This window comes from Heterodontus francisci, chromosome 11, assembly GCF_036365525.1.
Source record: "Heterodontus francisci isolate sHetFra1 chromosome 11, sHetFra1.hap1, whole genome shotgun sequence".
Taxonomy (NCBI): domain Eukaryota; kingdom Metazoa; phylum Chordata; class Chondrichthyes; order Heterodontiformes; family Heterodontidae; genus Heterodontus; species Heterodontus francisci.
In genome coordinates, this window is record NC_090381.1 from 113,224,005 (window position 1) to 113,243,033 (window position 19,029).

Sequence of the window (19,029 nt, forward strand, 5' to 3'; positions counted from 1 at the left end):
AAATGCACCACCTCACAATTATCTATATTGAAAAAGACACATTCGGTAAGTTTATTCATATCTTTTATATTTGTCTCATTCTTCCTCGGTATTAACTGCATTCCCCAATTTGGTGTCGTCTGCAAATTTTGAAATTGTACTTCCGATTCCCAAGTCTAAATTATTTAATTAAATCGTGGACAACAGTTCCTACAATTTGTGATGATGAGGAGGACCTTTAGCCTTTAATCTGGGGGCATAATCTGCAGAGCTTGTATCCGGGATTTCGACAAACAGTGGGCCCTGAAAGATTTCTGTGTTCTCTATTCCAGTACTGTATGAAAGATGGCCAGTGTCCAAATTCTGATTAGCTGCCCTTAATCCCTACTTTCTCTCTCTCCTGTTTTGTAGTCAGCTTGGTCAGAATGAGTTTTGGCGAGTTATCTTTGGTGCAGTGTTAGTGGTGGCAGCTGTTTAGCTCCTACTTCAGGCCTGCCATCGAGGATCTGACCCCTGAACTCCCGGCTTGCCCATTGAGGCCAGGAGTGTGGTTTGTGGCATTGATGAAAGCCCAGGAGCACGTTCCAGCTTCAAAAGCAACTTTAAAACAACAGCGCATTTACAGGAATTGCAGCATCTATACTGCGGGTCAGCTGGGAATTGGTGTGCTGTGTACCTGAACTAGCAACTTATTGATTATAGGGTTCAAATTCCACCATGGCAAGCCAGTCACGACTTCAAAAAAAGCACTTTACAGCCAAAGAAGTACTTTTTTGAAGCATAATCAATGCTGCAATGTAAGAAATGCAGTAGCCAATTTGAGCACAGTAAGATCCCACAAACAATGTGATAATGACCAGATCATCCATTTTAATGATGTTGGTTGAGGGGAAAATATTGTCCCAGGACACTGGAGTAACTCCTCTGCTTTTCTTCAGATAGCGCCGTGGGATCTTTTACGTCAATCTGTGAGGACAGATGGGGTCTCAGTTTAATGTCCCATCCGAAAGACCGCACCTCTGATGGTGCAGCACTCTCTCAGCAGAGCGTCAGCTTGGATTTTGTGCTCAGGTCTCCAGAGTGGGACTTGAACCCATGACTCACTGATTCAGGTGCAAGAGTGCTACGCGCAGAGCAGGGTTGACACCAGGCAGCTTGCGCCTGTAGATTGATTGCCCAGTGTGTGATGCCTTCAGGAGAGGAGGAAGCGTAGAAAACAAAAGATGTTTTCACTAGGCATAAAAGTGGCTTACATATTGTGAGACATTTGTGATAAGAAAGCTATTCTGGATAGTGCAACCAGCCTTAAAACACATCACCAATTGTTCTTACACTGTGTATTGACGTTAGGTTCAAGGCTAGAGTTTCAATGACTACTGTACGAAGCAAAATGTTCCCTATTTGTATGATTTATCTATTTGTATGGGGTTGTGGAACATCCTGACACTGACACAGGCCATTCAGTCCATCTAGTTCACATAGGTCCTTCACATGAGCCCAGCCTCTTACCCCCCCCTCCCCCCATTTTAAAATAATATTCTTTTATTGGATGTGGGCTTCGCTGTAAGGCCGGCATTTAATGCCTATCTCTAACTGCGCTTGGGAAGGTGGTAGTGAGCCGCCTTCTTGAACTACTGCACTTCGTGAGGTGAAGGTACTCCCACAGTGCTGTTGGGGGGAAAGTCCCAGGATTTTGACCCAGAAATGATGAAGGAATAGTGATATATTTCCAAATCGGGCTGTTGTATGTGACTCAAAGGGAAACTTTGGAGATGCTGGTGTTTCCATGCTCCTGTTGCTTTTGTCCTTCTGCGTGGTAAAGGCCATGAGTTGGGGAGGTGCTGGCGAAGAAGCCTTGCTGAGTTGTGCATTGCATCTTGTAGATGTACACACTGCTGCCACTATGCGCTGTGGTGGAGGGAGTGAGTGTTGAAGGTGTTGGATGGGGTACCGATCAAGTGGGCTACTTTGTCATGGATGGTGTCAAGCTTTTGGGGCAGCACTCATCCAAACAGTGGGGAGTGTTCCATCACACTCCTCATTTGTGCCTTGTAGGTGGTGGACAGGCTTTGAGGAGTCAGGTGGTGAGTTACTCACTGTAGAATACTCAGACTCTGAACTGCTCTTGTAGCCACAGTATTTATGTGACTGGTCTAGTTAAGTTTTTGATCAATGATGGTCCCCAGGAAATTGATTTTGTGGGATCCCTATATTTGAATATTCTTTTTCAGGAAACCAATAGCCTTTCAAAAGACTTTATGCGCTATCCAGCCTCTGACCACCTGCTGTGCGAAGACAGTTTTATAACCTGCCCTTTAGTTCTTTGTGTGATTGATAAATTTGACCCCTTTACAACTTAACATGTTCTGGCTCTTAAGTGGTCAGGTTACAATTTGTTGCTTGTTGATTGGATGCTTTTCTGCTTGACGGGACTAACATGTAACTCATTAAAATCTGGCTGTAGGCATGTAGGAATAGGAGGAAGCCATTCAGCCCATCAAGTCTGTGCTGTCATTCAACTTGATCAACACCATTTACCCACCATTTACTCCATATCCCATGATGCCCTTACCCAAAAAAAACTATTGATCCTTCTTGAAAGCTTCAATTGACCTGCAACATCCACAGCTTTTTGGGAGAAAACGTTTCAGATTTCCACTATACTTTGTGTGAAGAAAGTAATTCCTGACATCACACTTGAACAGCGTAGTTCTAATTAAGATTATGCCCCCTTATTCTGGATTCTTCCTGATTGAGGAAATAGTTTTCCCGTATCTGACTTATCGAATCCTTTAATCATTTTAATCATCTTGGTCAGATCACCCCTCAATCTCTAAAATTAAAGTGAATGCAAATCAAGTTTATGCAGCCTGACCTCACAATTTAATCCTTAAAGCCCCGATATCATTTTGGTGCGTCTGTGCTGCATCTCCTCTAAGGCCAGAGTATCCTTCCTGCCTGTATATTGAACGTAGTTCACTAAATGGGATCTAACTAGAGCTCTACAACTGAAGCATCACTTCCAGTTCCTCAACTTTGCATTCTAGCCCCTGTGAGATGGAGACCAACAGAGTTAGAAATGCAGGGAAATCAGTGGTGACTATATTGATTTCTCTTACACTCTGATACATATCTTTTATAGCAAAAAAAGGTACACAATTTGACGATTGTGGAAAACAAACAAAAACCTTATGAATGCAGTACCCAATATCTATTAGCAGTACATTTACTCAGCCTCCAGCATCCCAGGTGTCTGCTCTCAATAGCCTTAACCGTTTGCCTTCCCTATCATGTGACCTTTGGCCCTCCACAGTTGCTCTTTTGCTGGTAGGAGCTGGTAATATTTGGGGGAAGGGAAATGTCAGGCAGCCCCATGATACAGCGTGACGTCCCACAATTTCCTGGCGCCCATGGCTTGATGTTGTGCCCGAGTGCAACACTTTTAGAGAGGCTGGATTTAAGTGAATTCAAGAAATGGAGTCTCTTTCCTTCCAACAATGCCCTAGGGCTCTCATTGACCACTTATTCATTCATAACCCCTGCAGTAGATTCCTGCCAGTGACTGGGTTCTCTCTCTCTCTCTCTGCCATTTCCATTACAGACCCTCTCACAGCCGGCACCCTTTGCAGATGAGAACGGAGTGAGGAGCAACAAAGCGTACGAACGTGTGACGTTGGAAGAAGCAAAGATTGGGACGCCCCGTGAGTATAGAAGCCACTGCCATTGTACCCAGCTTTCTGTCCTCTCTGCTCAACCAAGCCCTCCTTTGCAGAAGACTGGGTTGCGAGGGATGGGGAGGCAATCTAATAATAAAGCTCTGGTTAGACCGCATCTGGAATAACTACGTTCGTTCTGGATCCCACACCTCAGGAGGGATAAACTGACATTGGAGGGAGTACAGCATAGGTTCACCAGAATGGTACCAGGGCTTAAAGGGTTAAGTTATGAGGACAGGTTGCCTAGACGAGGTTTGTATTCCCTTGAATAGAGAAGATTAAGGGGTCACCTAGTTGGCGTGTTTAGGATGATTAAAGAATTCATTGGAGTAAATAGAAACTATTTCCAGAACAAGGGGGTAAAAACCCTAAAATTAGAGCTAAGCTGTTCAAGGGTGATGTCAGGAAGCAATTCTTCACACAGAGTAGTGGAAATCTGGAATTCTTTTTCCCCCCCAAAAAAGCTAGGGTCAAGTGAAAATTTCAGAACTGAACTTGATCGTCAGGCGAGAATATTAAGGGTCACGGAATCAAGGCGGATATGCTGCAAATCAACCATGATCTAATCGAATGGATAGAACAGGCTTGAGGGGCTGAATGGTCTTCTCTTGTTCCTACTTTTGTTGTTGGGCAGATGTCCTTCAGGCCAGACTTGATGTCTTGCGAGGGAGGCCTGAGCTGTGCAAGCTAGCTAGCGAGGGCAGGTGTGATTTAATAACCAGGCTGTGGAGATACAAAGAGCTGCTGACTGTGTAGCTGGATTTCCAGGCCACCAGGTGAAGTATTTTTCTTTTATTCCAGAGATATGGGAGTCACAGCATTTATTCCCAGTCCCCGGGTTCGGCAGCAGAGTGGTTATGTAACTGAATTTGTAACCCAGTGGCTTAGACGAAAGGAGCTGTGAGTTCAAATCCCATCGTGTCAGCTGGGGAATTTAATCTTTTAAAAATAAAATACAAAGCTATTATCAGTAATGGTGATCGTGAAGCTGCCACATTGTCATAAAAATCTGTTGTCCTTACCTGGTCTGGCCTACATGTGACTTCAGATATCCAAATAAATAATTATTTAAATATTTAAAACACAATAATGATGGCAGGGCAGGTGAAGTGTTGCAGCTGCCGTATGTGGGAGCTGGTGGACGCCCAGTGCGATGATCCACGGCAACCACGTCTGCAGTAAGTGTCTGTGGCTCATGGAGCTTCAGCTCAGAGTTAATGAGCTGGAGGCCAAGCTACAGACACTGCGATGCATCAGGGAGGGGGCAAGTTACCAGGAAACATTGTTCCAGGAGGCCGTCACACCGCTGAGGATGGGGTCTTCTGATTTGGTTAGTGATCAGGGACAGGAGAGTGTGGCTGCGTCTGAGGCAGGTAAGGGGACGCAGAGGGCAGGAATGCAGGACTCAGCCTTTGTGATTGCCCAACAGGTTTGAGGTTCTTTCAGCTTGTTTGGATGAGAGTGGGGGCTGCAGGGTGGATGAGCAAACTGACCATGGTACAGGAAGCCATTCAAGCTGGGGGAGTAAATAGGAATGTCGTGGTAGTAGAGGACAGTATAGTTAGGGGGATCGTTCCTCAGGGTAGAGTCTTAGGCCCAACCATCTTCAGCTGCTTCATCAATGACCTTCCCTCCATCATAAGGTTAGAAGTGGGGATGTTCGCTGATGATTGCACAATGTTCAGCATCAATCATGACTCCTCAGATACTGAAGCAGTCCGTGTAGAAATGCAGCAAGACCCGGACAATATCCAAGCTTGGGCTGATAAGTGGCAAGTAACATTCGTGCCACACAAGTGCCAGGCAATGACCATCTCCAACAAGAGAGAATCTAACCATCTCCCCATGACATTCAATGGCATTACCATCACTGAATCCCATACTATCAATATCCTGGGGGTTACCATTGACCAGAAACTGAACTGGAGTAGCCATATAAATACCATGGCGACAAGAGCAGGTCAGAGGCTAGGAATCCTGTGGCAAGTAACTCACCTCCTGACTCCCCAAAGCCTGTCAACGATCTAAAAGGCATGAGTCAGGAGTGTGATGGAATACTCTCCACTTGTCTGGATGGTGCAACTCCAACAACACTCAAGAAGCTTGACACCATTCAGGACAAAGCAGCCCACTTGATTGGCACCCCATGTACAAACGTTCACTCCCTCCACCACCGACGCACAGTGGCAGCAGTGTGTACCATCTACAAGATGCACTGCAGCAACGCACCAAGGCTGCTTCAACAGCACCTTCCAAACCTGTGACCTCTACTACTTAGAAGGACAAGGGCAGCGAATGCATGGGAACACCACCACCTGCAGGTTCCCCTCCAAGCCACACACTATCATGACTTTGATCTATATCACCATTCCTTCACCGTCACTGGGTCAGAATCCTGGAGCTCCCTTCCTAACAGCACTGTGGGTGTACCTACCCCACATTGACTGCAGCAATTCAAGAAGGCAGCTCACCACCACCTTATCAAGGGCAATTAGGGATGGGTAATAAATACTGGCCCAGCCAGTGACGTCCACATCTCATGAATGAATAAAAAAAAAATAATGGGAGCATGTCAGAAAGGTACGGTGATAATCATCAGGGATTTTAATTTACATATAGACTGTAAAAATCAGATAGGTAGCTTAGATGAGGAGTTCATAGAATGTTTTTGAGATAGTTTCTCAGAACAGCACGTTCTGGAGCCAACCAGAGAGCAGGCTATACTAGACCTGGTATTTTGTAATGAGATGGGATTAATTGAGGATCTCATAGTGAGAGCGCCCCTAGGTAGCATCGCTCATATAATTGGATTTTACGTTCAGTTTGAGGGAGTGAAGAATGGGTCCAAGACTAGTATTTTAATCTTAAGGGCAATTATGAGGGCATGAAAGCAGAGCTAGCTAAAGTGAAGAGGCAAATTCGGTTAAGGGATAGGTCAATATCGATTTTGGGTACTGCCTGTGCGGAGTTTGCAAGTTCTCCCCGTGACCGCGTGGGTTTTCGCCAGGTGCTCCGGTTTCCTCCCACAGCCAAAGACTTGCAGGTTGATAGGTAAATTGGCCATTATAAATTGCCCCTAGTGTAGATAGGTGGTAGGGAATATGGGATTACTGTAGGGTCAGTATAAATGGGTGGTTGTTGGTCGGCACAGACTCGGTGGGCCGAAGGGCCTGTTTCAGTGCTGTATCTCTAAAAAGAAAATAGAGATTCCGTGGTAGACATTTAAGGAGATATTTCAGAATCAAAGTGACTCCTGATAACGCAGCCCCCCCCACTGACATCAGAGTGCTCCCAAGTTTGCACATGCGCAGAACAGTCCTTTGCTGCCAGTATGGTGCTGCGCAAGCGCAGCCTACGTCAGAACCCGGCTTGCTGCGCAAACACGACTAACGCGCGCATACGCACAAATTAGTCATTCTTCGCTTGTCACTCCCGGCACTCGGCTCCCTCCCACTACTGGTCCCCGCTCCCTCCCACTACTGGTCCCCGCTGCTGGTCCCCGCTCCCTCCCGCTGCTGGTCCCCGCTCCCTCCCACTACTGGTCCCCGCTCCCTCCCACTACTGGTCCCCGCTGCTGGTCCCCGCTCCCTCCCGCTGCTGGTCCCCGCTCCCTCCCGCTGCTGGTCCCCGCTCCCTCCCACTACTGGTCCCCGCTCCCTCCCACTACTGGTCCCGCTGCTGGTCCCCGCTCCCTCCCGCTGCTGGTCCCCGCTCCCTCCCGCTGCTGGTCCCCGCTCCCTCCCGCTGCCGGTCCCCGCTCCCTCCCGCTGCCGGTCCCCGCTCCCTCCCGCTGCCGGTCCCCGCTCCCTCCCGCTGCCGGTCCCCGCTCCCTCCCGCTGCCGGTCCCCGCTCCCTCCCGCTGCCGGTCCCCGCTCCCTCCCGCTGCCGGTCCCCGCTCCCTCCCGCTGCCGGTCCCCGCTCCCTCCCGCTGCCGGTCTCTGCTCCCTCCTGTGATCACAGCCTTTTTTCTACGCACAGGGGAAGAGAGAGAGAGTGGCGGCAAGATAGGGAGGGGAGGGGAGGGAGCAGGGGAGAAAGCGGCCGAGGGGGAAGAAGGGACGAGGCCATGGATTCTGTTGTAATGCACACACAATCCCGCATATGCAGCTATCCTGGAGCCCCGGTCTAAACACAAATCTCACTGAAGTGATTGGCATGCTAATAGGAAACGGGGAGTAGGCAGAAATGTGTCATTTTCTGGTTGGCAAGATGTAACGAGTGGTGTGCCGCAGAGATCTGTGCTGGGGTCTCAACTTTTTACAATTTATATAAATGACTTGGATGAAAGGACCGTAAGTATGGTTGCTAAATTTGCTGATGACACAAAGATAGGTAGGAAAGTAACTTGTGAAGAGGGCATAAGGAGGCTACAAAGGGATGTAGATAAGTTGTGAGTGGGCTAAGATTGGCAAATGGAGTATAATGTAGGAAAATGTGAAATTGTCCATTTTGGCAGGAAGCATAAAAAAGCATATTATCTAAATGGTGAGAGATTGCAGAGCTCCGAGATGCAGAGGGATCTCAGTGTCCTTTTCCATGAATCCCAAAATATTAGTACACAGGTTCAGTAAGTAATTAGGAAAGCCAATAGAATCTTATCGCTTATTGCAAGTGGAATTGAATAGTAGGGAGGTTATGCTTCAGTTATACAAGGCGTTGGTGAGACCACATCTGGAGTACTGTGTATAGTATTGGTCTCCTTATTTAAGGAAGGATGTAAATGCATTGGAGGCTCTTCAGATAAGGCTTACTAGACTAATAACTGGAATGAGAGAGCTGTCTTATGAGGAAAGGTTGGACAGGTTAGGCTTGTATCTGCTGGAGTTTAGAACAGTAAGAGGCGCCTTGATTGAAACATATAAGATCCTGAGGAGTCTTAACAGGGTGAATGTGGAAAGAATGTTTCCCCTTGTCGGAGAATGGAGAACTAGGGGTCATTGCTTAAAAATAAGGGGTCGCCCATTTAAGACAGATGTGGAGAATTATTTTCTCTGAGGGTCGTGAGTCTTTGGAACGCTCTTCCTCAAAAGGCGCTGGAAGCAGTCTTTAAATATTTTAAAGCTAGAAATAGATAGATTCTTGATAAGCAAAGGGGTGAATATTTATTGGGGGTAGCTGGGAATGTGGAGTTGAGGTTACAATCAGTTCTGCCATGATCTTGTTGAATGGTGGAGCAGGCTCGAGGGGCCATGTGGCCTACTCCTGCATCTAATCTGCATGTTCATATGTATGTTCGTATTCAAGAAAGGTTGTAAGGACAGTCCCAGCAACTACAAGCCAGTTGTTCAACATCAGTGTTAGGTAACATTTTGGAAACAATAATCAAAGAAAAAAAATCAACAGATGCTTGGATTAATAAGGAGAGCCAGCATGCATTTGTAAAAGGCAGATCATGCTTCACTAATCTAGCTGAGTTTTTTTTAATGAAGTAACAGAGAACGTTGATGAAGAAAATGTGGTGGATGTTGTCTATTTGGATTTTAAGAAAGCATTTGACCATATAATAGGCTGGTTAACAAATTGAGGCTCATGGATTCAGAGGAACAGTGTCCAATGAGATAAAGCATTGGCTTAAGGACAGAAAACGGCGAGTTGTGGTAACTGGTTGTTTTTCAGACTGGAGGATGGTAAACAGTGGTGTTCCCCAAGGGTCAGTGTTAGAACCACTGTTATTGGGGGTATGTGGAGTTGAAGTTTCAGACAGATCATCCATGATCTTGTTGAATGGCGGAGCAGGCTCGAGGGGCCGAGTGGCCTACACCTGCTTCTAATTCATATGTTTGTATGTACATATGTTCATATGATCCACAGCAATGTGGTTGACTCTTAACTGACCTCTGAAAAGGCTGAGCAAGCCACTCAGTTGTGTTCAAGAGGCAGCTCCAACACCACCTTCTCAAGGGAAGTTAGGGATGGGCAATAAATGCCGACCTTGCCAGCGACACCCACATCCCAAGAATCATAGAAACATACAGCAGAAGGCCAGTCCGCCCATCGTGCCTGTGTTGGGAATTAATTAAACAAAGCACCGAGCCATTTTAATGATGTGATGACACACTATATCAATGAAAATCTTTCTTCTCCTTTCAGTGGATCGCCCAGTTCGAGTTTATGCTGATGGAATCTTCGATCTGTTTCACTCAGGACACGCCCGGGCGCTGATGCAGGCCAAGAGCCTTTTCCCAAACACGCATCTAATAGTGGGCGGTAAGAAAGGAGTTGTAACTGCCACTGGGAATATTTGTTGTCTTATTAACATTTCTTACTGATTGGCCCATTAAATATCAGCTTGATTTGGTTGGCAGCACTCTCACCTCTGAAGGTTGTGTTTCCAAGTGACACTACAAAATCTTGAACACACAGTCCATGCTGACACGTCCAGTGCAGTTACTGAGGGAGTTGCTGTCTTTGAGAAAATATGTTAAAATTGAGACGACATCTGCCTCCTCGGGTGAATCTAAAAGATCGATTGGAAAACGAGGCAAACGATTTCTCTGAGCCTTTCTCCCTCACCAATGTCATTTGCTGTACTTGGGATCTTGCTATGCACAATTTGGCTTTTCCCTTTGCCAAAAATATTGGTGACTGCGCTTCAGAAGTAAGCCATGACTGTGAAACGCCTCAGGACTGCCTGAGGCAGTGAAAGGTGCTATGCGAATGCAAGTTCTTTGCTTTTCATTTATCTTTAACTGGAGATGAGTTGAAAGCTGCTAGCTGGCGGGTGGAATACAGCTGAAGACTCACTTGCTTTGGTCCTGAGTTCTCAGTTTCAACCGTTGCCACACTGAAGCAATATTAAAAAATAAATCACTGCTTCATTGTGCTTTTCAGCTGCAGGTGGGAAGGAAAAGACTAGACTTATTTGAAACATGATGTTTTCTGTGTCAGCAGTGTTGGTTCAGTGGTAGCTCTCTCCCCTCTGAGTCAGCAGGTCATGAGCCCGTAGTCCAGGCTGACACTCCGGTGCTATACTGAGGGAATGTTGCACTGTTGGAGATGCTGTCTTTTGGGTGAGGCTTTAAACAAAGCCTCAGTCTGCCCTCAGGTGGATGTAAAAGATCCCATGGCCACTATTTCACAGAAGAGGAGTGGAATTCTCCCTGTCATCCTGGCCAATATTCATCCCTCAACCAACTTCTCTTAAATTATCTGGTCATTGTCACTTTGCTGTTTGTGGGAGCTTGCTGTGTGCAAATTGGCTGCGCATTTCCTCCATTACAACAGTGACTACACTTCAAAAGTACTTAATTGGCTGTGAATCACTTTGGAATAGCCGGAGGTTATGAAAGGCAATGAAGATGGTGCTTTTTCTTGGATGCAGATTGGTCTGTTGTGAGTTTCTATTGTTTTCTGCTTTTATTTCAGATTTGTTAGCACTCAAAGTTAGTTTCTTCTTTAGCAGCAGTCACTGTGCAGATAAAGTGTGCAGGAAATGTGCTTGGCTAACTAGTAAGTTTATCATCAGATTAATCTGTAGTGTCAGTTTTAATTTCCACTTTTTCATCTACTTCAGGGATGTAGCTAATGCTCTGGCGGCGTGGGTTTGAATCCCACCACGGCAGATAGTGGAATTCGAATTCAATTAAAAATCTGGAATTATAAAGCTAGTCATGGCGACCATGAAACCATTGTTGTATGTTGTAAAAACTCATCTGGTTCACGAATGTACTCTAGGGAAAGAAATCTGCCGTCCTTACCTGGTCTGGCTTACATGGACTCCAGACCCATAGCAATGCGATTGACCCTTATAAGGCCTCTGAAATGGCCTAACAAGCCACTCAGTTGTATCAAAACACGACAAAGTCTAAGAAGAGGAATGAAACCAGACGGACCACCCAGCAGCAACCTAAGCACCGGAAACGACAAAGGCAAACCCAGCCCTGTTGACCCTGCAAAGTCCTCCTTAGCATCTGGGGGCTTGTGCCAAAATTGGGAGAGCTGCCCCACAGACTAGTCAAGCAACAGCATGACATTGTCGTACTCACGGAATCATACCTTGCAGACAATGTCCCAGATATCACCATCACTGGGTATGTCCTGTCCCACCGGCAGGACAGACCCAGCAGAGGTGGTGGCACAGTGGTATACAGTCAGGAGGGAGCTGCCATGGGAGTCCTCAACATTGACTCCGAACCCCATGAAGTCTCCTGATATCAGGTCAAACATGGGTAAAGAAACCTCCTGCTGATTACCACCTACCACCCCCTCAGCTGATGAGTCACTACTTCTCCATGCTGAACAGCACTTGGAGGAAGCGCTGAGGGTGGCAAGGGCACAGAATGTACTCTGGGTGGGGGACTTTAATGTCCATCACCAAGAGTGGCTCGGTAGCACCACCACTGACCGAGCTGGCCGAGTCCTAAAGGACATAGCTGCGAAACTGGATCTGCGGCAGGTGGTGCGGGAGCCAACAAGAGGAAAAAACCTACTTGCCCTCGCCCTCAACAATCTGCCTGTCGCAGATGCATCTGTCCATGACACTATTGGTAGAAGTGACCACCGTACAATCCTCGTGAAAATGAAGTCCCATCTTCACCCTGAACGTACCCACCATCGTGTTGTGTGGCACTATCTCCGTGCTAAATGAGAGAGATTTCAAACAGATCTAGCAACTCAAGACTAGCATCCGTGAGGCACTGTGGGCCATCAGCAGCAGCAGAATTGTATTCAACCACAATCTGTAACCTCATGGTCCGGCATATCCTCCACTCTGCCATTACCATCAAGCCCGGGGGACCGACCCTGGTTCAATGAAGAGTGCAGGAGGGCATGCCAGGAGCAGCACCAGGCATACCTAAAAATGAGGTGTCAGCCTGGTGAAGCTACAATACAGGACTACTTGCATGTCAAACAGTGGAGGCAACATGCAATAGACAGATTTCAGAGCATGACGGGGCCCCCCATTTTACTTTTATTTTTAGTAATTTTTTTTGTTTTCCTTTTTTAAATTTTTTTAGTTTGTTTATTTTATTTCATCTTAGTTTGTTCAGTTTGCTTACCCACTGTTTTTTTCATGTTTGTACTTGTGGCTGTTCAATTTTACAGTCCATTAACACCCTTTCTGTACGAATGCTTTGTCTTTCAACACACCATTAACATATCTTTGCTCCATGACCTTCTGGTCAGCTATTCTGTGACCTTGTCCTATCTGCACCTTCTCCTTTGTTATCTCTTGCCCCACCCCCACTTTACTTGCTTATAACCTTTTACATTTCTAATATTTGCCAGTTCTGAAGAAGGATCACTGACCTGAAATGTTAACTCTGCTTCTCTGTCCACTGATGCTGCCAGACCTGCTGAGTGTTTCCAGCATTTCTTGTTTTTATTTCAGATTTCCAGCATCCGCAGTATTTTGCTTTTAATGCAATAGACAGGGCTAAGCGATCCCACAACCAACGGATTAGATCTAAACTCTGCAGTCTGCCATATCCAGCGTGAATGGTGGTGGACAATTAAACAACTAACAGGAGGACCAGGCTCCACAAATATCCCCATCCTCAACGATGGGGGAGCCCAGCACATCAGTGCAAAAGATATGGCTGAAGCATTTTTATCCATCTTCAGCCAGAAATGCCGAGTGGATGATCCATCTCGGCCTCCTCCTGAGGTCCCCAGCATCAAAGATACCAGTCTTCAGCCAATTCGATTCACTCTGCGTGATATCAAAAAACGACTGAAGGTACTGGATACTGCAAACACGTTGGGCCCTGACAACATTCTGACAATAGTACTGAAGACTTGTGCTCTAGAACTAGCCACGCCCCTAGCCAAGCTGTTCCAGTATAGCTACAACAAAATTGGAAATTGCCCAGGTATGTCCTGTGCACAAAAAGCAGGACAAATCCAACCCAGCCAATTACCGCTCTATCAGTCTACTCTCGATCATCAAAGTGATGGAAGGTGTCATTGACACTGCTATCAAGCGGCACTTGCTTAGCAATAATCTGCTCACAGACGCTCAGTTTGGGTTCCATAGGAAGCATAGAAAATAGGAGCAAGAGTAGGCCTGCTCCGCCATTCGAAAAAGAGCATGGCTGACCGTCTAATTCAGTACCCTGTTCCCGCTTTCTCCCCATATCCCTTGATCCCTTTGGCATTAATAGAAAATTAGCCTAGGCATCTGAATTACTAGTCCAGTGACATTACCACTACACCACCACCTCCCCACCCAGGCCCACTCAGCTCCTGATCTCATTGCAGCCTTGGTCCAAACATGGACAAAAGAGCTGAACTCCAGAGCTGAGGTGAGAGTGACTGCCCTTGACATTAAGGCAGCATTTGACTGCATATGGCATCAAGGAGCCCGAGTAAAACTGGAGTCAATGAGAATCAGGGGGAAAACACTCCGCTGCTTGGAGTCATACCTAGTGCAAAGGAAGATGGTTGTGGTTGTTGGAGGTCAATCATCTCAGCTCCAGGACATCACTGTAGGAGTTCCTCAGGGTAGTGTCCTAAGCCCAACCATCTTCAGCTGCTTCATCAATGACCTTCCCTCCATCATAAGGCCAGAAATGGGGATGTTCGCTGATGAGTGCACAATGTTCACCATTCGTGACTCCTCAGGTATTGAAGCAGCCCATGTCCATGTGCCGCAAGACCTGGACAACATCCAGGTTTGGGCTGATAAGTGGTAAGTAACATTCGCACCACAGAAGTGCCAGGCAATGACCATCTCTCAAACTAGAGAGAGAATCTAACAATCTGCCCTTGACATTCAATGGCATTACGATCGCTGAATCCCCCACTATCAACATCCTGGGGATCACCATTGGCCAGAAACTGAACTGGACCAGCCACACAAGTGCTGTGGCTACACGAACAGGTCAGAGACTGGGAATTCTGCGGCAAGTAACTCACCTCCTGTCTGCCCAATGCCTGTCCACCATCTACAAGGCACAAGTGAGGAGTGTGATGAAATACTCTCCACTTGCCTGGATGGGTGCAGCTCCAACAACACTCAAGAAGCTCGACACCATCCAGGACAAAGCAGCCTGCTTGATTGGCACCCCATCCACTGACGCACAGTGGTAGCAGTGTGTACCATCTACAAGATGCACTGCAGCAACACATCAAGGCTCTTTCGACAGCACCTTCCAAACCTGCGACCTCTACAAACTAGAAGGACAAGGGCAGCAAATGCGTGGGAACACCACCACCTGCAAGTTCCCCTTCAACTCGCACACCATCCTGACTTGGAACTATATCGCCGTTCCTTCACAGTCGCTGGGTCAAAATCCTGGAGCTCCCTTCCGAACAGCACTGTGGGTGTACCTACACCCCAAAGACTGCTGGTGTACCTACACCCCAAAGACTGCTGTGGTTCAAGAAGGCAGCTCATCACCACCTTCTGGAGGGCAATTGGGGATGGGCAGAAAATGCTGGCATAGCCAGCGACACCCTCATCCCCTGAAGAAATAAACAAGAAAGACTGGAGAAGCTGGGATTGTTCTCCTGACCGCAGTGAAGATTAAGAGGAGATTTGATTGAGGAGTTCCAAATCGAGGGGTTTTGATGGGGTAGATTGGAAGAAACTGTTTGCACTGGCAGGAGGGTCAGTAATTAGAGGACACAGATTTAAGAGAATTGGCAAAAAATCCTGGGGAGAAGTAAGGAATTTATGAAAAAACATTAATCTCTCTGGCTATCTCCAGAAACACATCCCAATGATACTTGATCCACTGATACTGCCTGCTTCAGTGGCCTTGCCAGTAATTTAAAACACTTCTTGATTGCACTGTGACCCAGGTGAAGGGAGCTCGGGTGCCCCCATGAAAGCTATACTAGAAATACATTTGCTATCCATAAGTCTGCCTGCACTAAAAAGATTAACAGGTGGAGGCCACCCTGGATTAAAAGGAGTTTCAGCCTGGATTATGGGCTCAAGTCTCTGGAGTCATGCATGAACTCAGTTATTTCTCTGGTGCCAACCCATAGATTTGTTGAATTTAATGGCATGATCGGATTTGAATTCATGATGTCTGCGTTTCTAGTCCAGTACCATCGTGCACCTTACCTGAATAGGTGATGCAGTTTTCCGGGTGGGGTTCAGATGAGTTGGAATGTCGAGGTTAAGTCATAGCAGTAACTTTCTGAATGCTTATTTGTTTCATTTAACCTGACAGTATGCAATGATGACCTGACCCACCAGTTCAAAGGCTTCACGGTGATGAATGAGGCTGAGCGATATGATGCAGTCAGGCACTGCCGCTACGTAGATGAGTTGGTGCGAAATGCACCCTGGTCATTGTCGCCTGAATTTCTGGAAATGCACAGGGTAAGTTTTCTTCAGTTAAAAATATGTATTCCTGGCTGCCTCAGGAAGCATATACTGGCCTTAAAGGAGAATCAGCAACAACTCATTGGGGTGAATCGGTAATGTCAGCCGTGGCAAGTTGTTTCACCTTGTCCAGAACAGTGGAACCAGAGGACACAGCTGGCACATGAAGGCACATATATTCAAAATTAATCTCTGGAAGTGGTATTTTAGTGAGTGAGTGGGCAGTCTGTAGAACAGTCTTCCTAGGCAGATGGTGGAAGCAGTTAGTATCATAGAATCAGAGAATGGTTACATCACAGAAGAAGCTCGTTGTGTCCGTGCCAACTCTGCAAGTATTGATTCATTGAGATGTTTATTAGATAGCTTTCTTTCAGAAAATAACATTTTGGAACCTGAGTAATTTGAGACATGCGGTTTCGTGAGTGTAACGAGCTTGAGAGGAACGGGTGACTTTGTACCTCTGGTTCCCAAAGCTCTCCACTACTGGGGGATTTCCTCACCTCGTGTCTGGGTCTGTTGTAGACTCATTGATAGAGATTAATCGCTGTGATTGGTCAGTGACCCCATTATCATTGTATCATATGACTTCCAGGATGGTGTAAGGTGAATTCGGTGGACTTTGGTCTGTCTTAGTCCAGCAATTCCTACGTCGCTGGGCTGAGAGGGTTGTGCTATGATGGGAGACTGGGTATGCTTCAGTTGTACTTGCTAGCAGATGCAGAGACGAAAAAGTGACCTGATCGATTGTTTAAAATAATGAAGGGACCGGGTGGAAGTTGCAATAACCTTTCACCTCTGGAAATTGGGTTCAAATCCAATCCACAAAATGGGATGAGCCTCCCTGGCTTTTAAGGCTCTTACATGAAATGAGTGTGGCAGTCGCAGCCAATTCGAATGAGAATATGATATTCACGTTGAGTGAAATGTCTTCCACACCCTATTACAATCATCCCTCACCTTAAAGAAAAGTACAGCAGATACAGCCATTCGGGCCATCGTCCCTCTGCCATCTCTTTGAAAGAGCTATCCAATTAGAACATAGAACAGTACAGCACAGTACAGGCCCTTCGGCCCACGATGTTGTGCCGAACCTTTAACCTACTCTAAGATCAAACTAACTACCTACCCTTCATTCTACTATCATCCATGTACCTATCCAAGAGTCGCTTAAATGCCCCTAATGTATCTGCTTCTACCACCACCGCTGGCAGCGCATTCCACGCACCCACCACTCTCTGTGTAAAGAACCTACCTCTGACATCTCCCCGAAACCTTCCTCCAGTCATCTTAAAATTATGCCCCCTGGTGATGGCCCTTTCCACCCTGGGAAAAAGTCTCTGGCTATCCACTCTATCTATGCCTCTCATCATCTTGTACCCCTCTATCAAGTCACCTCTCATCCTTCTTCGCTCCAATGAGAAAAGCCCTAGCTCCCTCAATCTTTCTTCGTAAGACATGCCTTCCAGTCCAGGCAGCATCCTGGTAAATCTCCTCTGCACCCTCTCTAAAGCTTCCTATAATGAGGCGACCGGAACTGAACACAATATTCCAAGTGTGGTCTAACCAGGGCTTAAAAGAGCTGCAGCATAACCTCGCGGCTCTTAAACTCAATCCCCCTGTTAATGAAAGCCAACACACCATACGCCTTCTTAACAACCCTATCAACTTGGGTGGCAACTTTGAGCGATCAATGGACATGGACACCAAGATCCCTCTGTTCCTCCACACTACCAAGAATCCTGTCTTTAAGCCTGTATTCCGCATTCAAATTCGACCTTCCAAAATGAATCACTTCACACTTTTCCAGGTTGAACTCCATCTGCCACTTCTCAGTCCAGCTCTGCATCCTGTCAATGTCCCGTTGCAACCTACAACAGCCTTCCACACTATCCACAACTCCAGCAACCTTCGTGTCATCAGCAAACTTGCTAACCCAGCCTTCCACTTCCTCATCCAAGTCATTTATAAAGAACACAAGGAGCAGAGGTCCCAGAACAGATCCCTGCGGAACACCACTGGTCGCCGAGCTCCATGCTGAATACTTTCCATCTACTACCACTCTCTGACTTCTATGGGCCAGCCAATTTTGTATCCAGACAGCCAACTTTCCCTGAATCCCATGCCTCCTTACTTTCTGAATGAGCCTACCATGGGGAACCTTATCAAACGCCTTGCTAAAATCCATATACACCACATCCACTGCTCTTCCTTCATCAATGTGTTTTGTCACATCTTCAAAGAATTCAGTAAGGCTTGTGAGGCATGACCTGCCCCTCACAAAGCCATGCTGACTGTCTCTAATCAAACCATGTTTTTCCAAATAATCATAAATCCTGTCTCTCAGAATCCTCTCCAATAATTTGCCCACTACCGACGTCAGACTGACTGGTCTATAATTCCCAGGGTTATCCCTATTCCCTTTCTTGAACAAGGGAACAACATTTGCCACCCTCCAATCATCCGGTACTACTACAGTGGACAGTGAAGACACAAAGATCATCGCCAAAGGCGCAGTAATCTCTTCCCTCGCTCCCCGTAATATCCTTGGGTATATCCCGTCTGGCCCCAGGGACTTATCTGTCCTCATATCATTCAAAATTTCCAGCACATCCTCCCTCTTAACCTCAAACAGTTTGAGCATATAAGCCTGTTCCACGCTGTCCTCACAAACGACCAGGTCCCTCTCACTAGTGAATACTGAAGCAAAGTATTCATTCAGGACCTCCCCTACCTCCTCCGACTCCAGGCACAAGTTCCCTCCACTATCCCTGATTGGCCCTACCCTCACTCTGTCCATCCTCTTGTTCCTCACATAAGTGTAGAACGCCTTGGGATTTTCCTTAATCCTACCCGCCAAGACTTTTTCATGTCCCCTTCTAGCTCTCCTAAATCCATTCTTCAGTTCCTTCCTGGCTACCTTGTAACCCTCTAGAGCCCTGTCGGATCCTTGCTTCCTCAACCTTAAGTAAGCTTCCTTCTTCCTCTTGACTAGCTGTTCCACATCTCTTGTCATCCAAGGTTCCTTCACCCTACCATCCCTTCCCTGCCTCATCGGGC

The 19,029-nt window shown here is 46.7% G+C and overlaps 1 protein-coding gene across 2 annotated transcripts in view; it reads left to right on the plus strand.

Annotated features, from left to right (window-relative positions):
• LOC137375475 (choline-phosphate cytidylyltransferase A-like) overlaps positions 1-19,029 on the plus strand; it is a 69,309-nt gene that overhangs the window by 24,682 nt on the left and 25,598 nt on the right. For both annotated transcript variants that reach the window (XM_068042773.1, XM_068042775.1), the window contains exons 3-5: positions 3,581-3,680; positions 9,786-9,902; positions 15,818-15,969. In XM_068042773.1, coding sequence (XP_067898874.1) covers positions 3,581-3,680; positions 9,786-9,902; positions 15,818-15,969 — 369 coding nt within the window. The remainder of the gene's footprint in view (positions 1-3,580; positions 3,681-9,785; positions 9,903-15,817; positions 15,970-19,029) is intronic.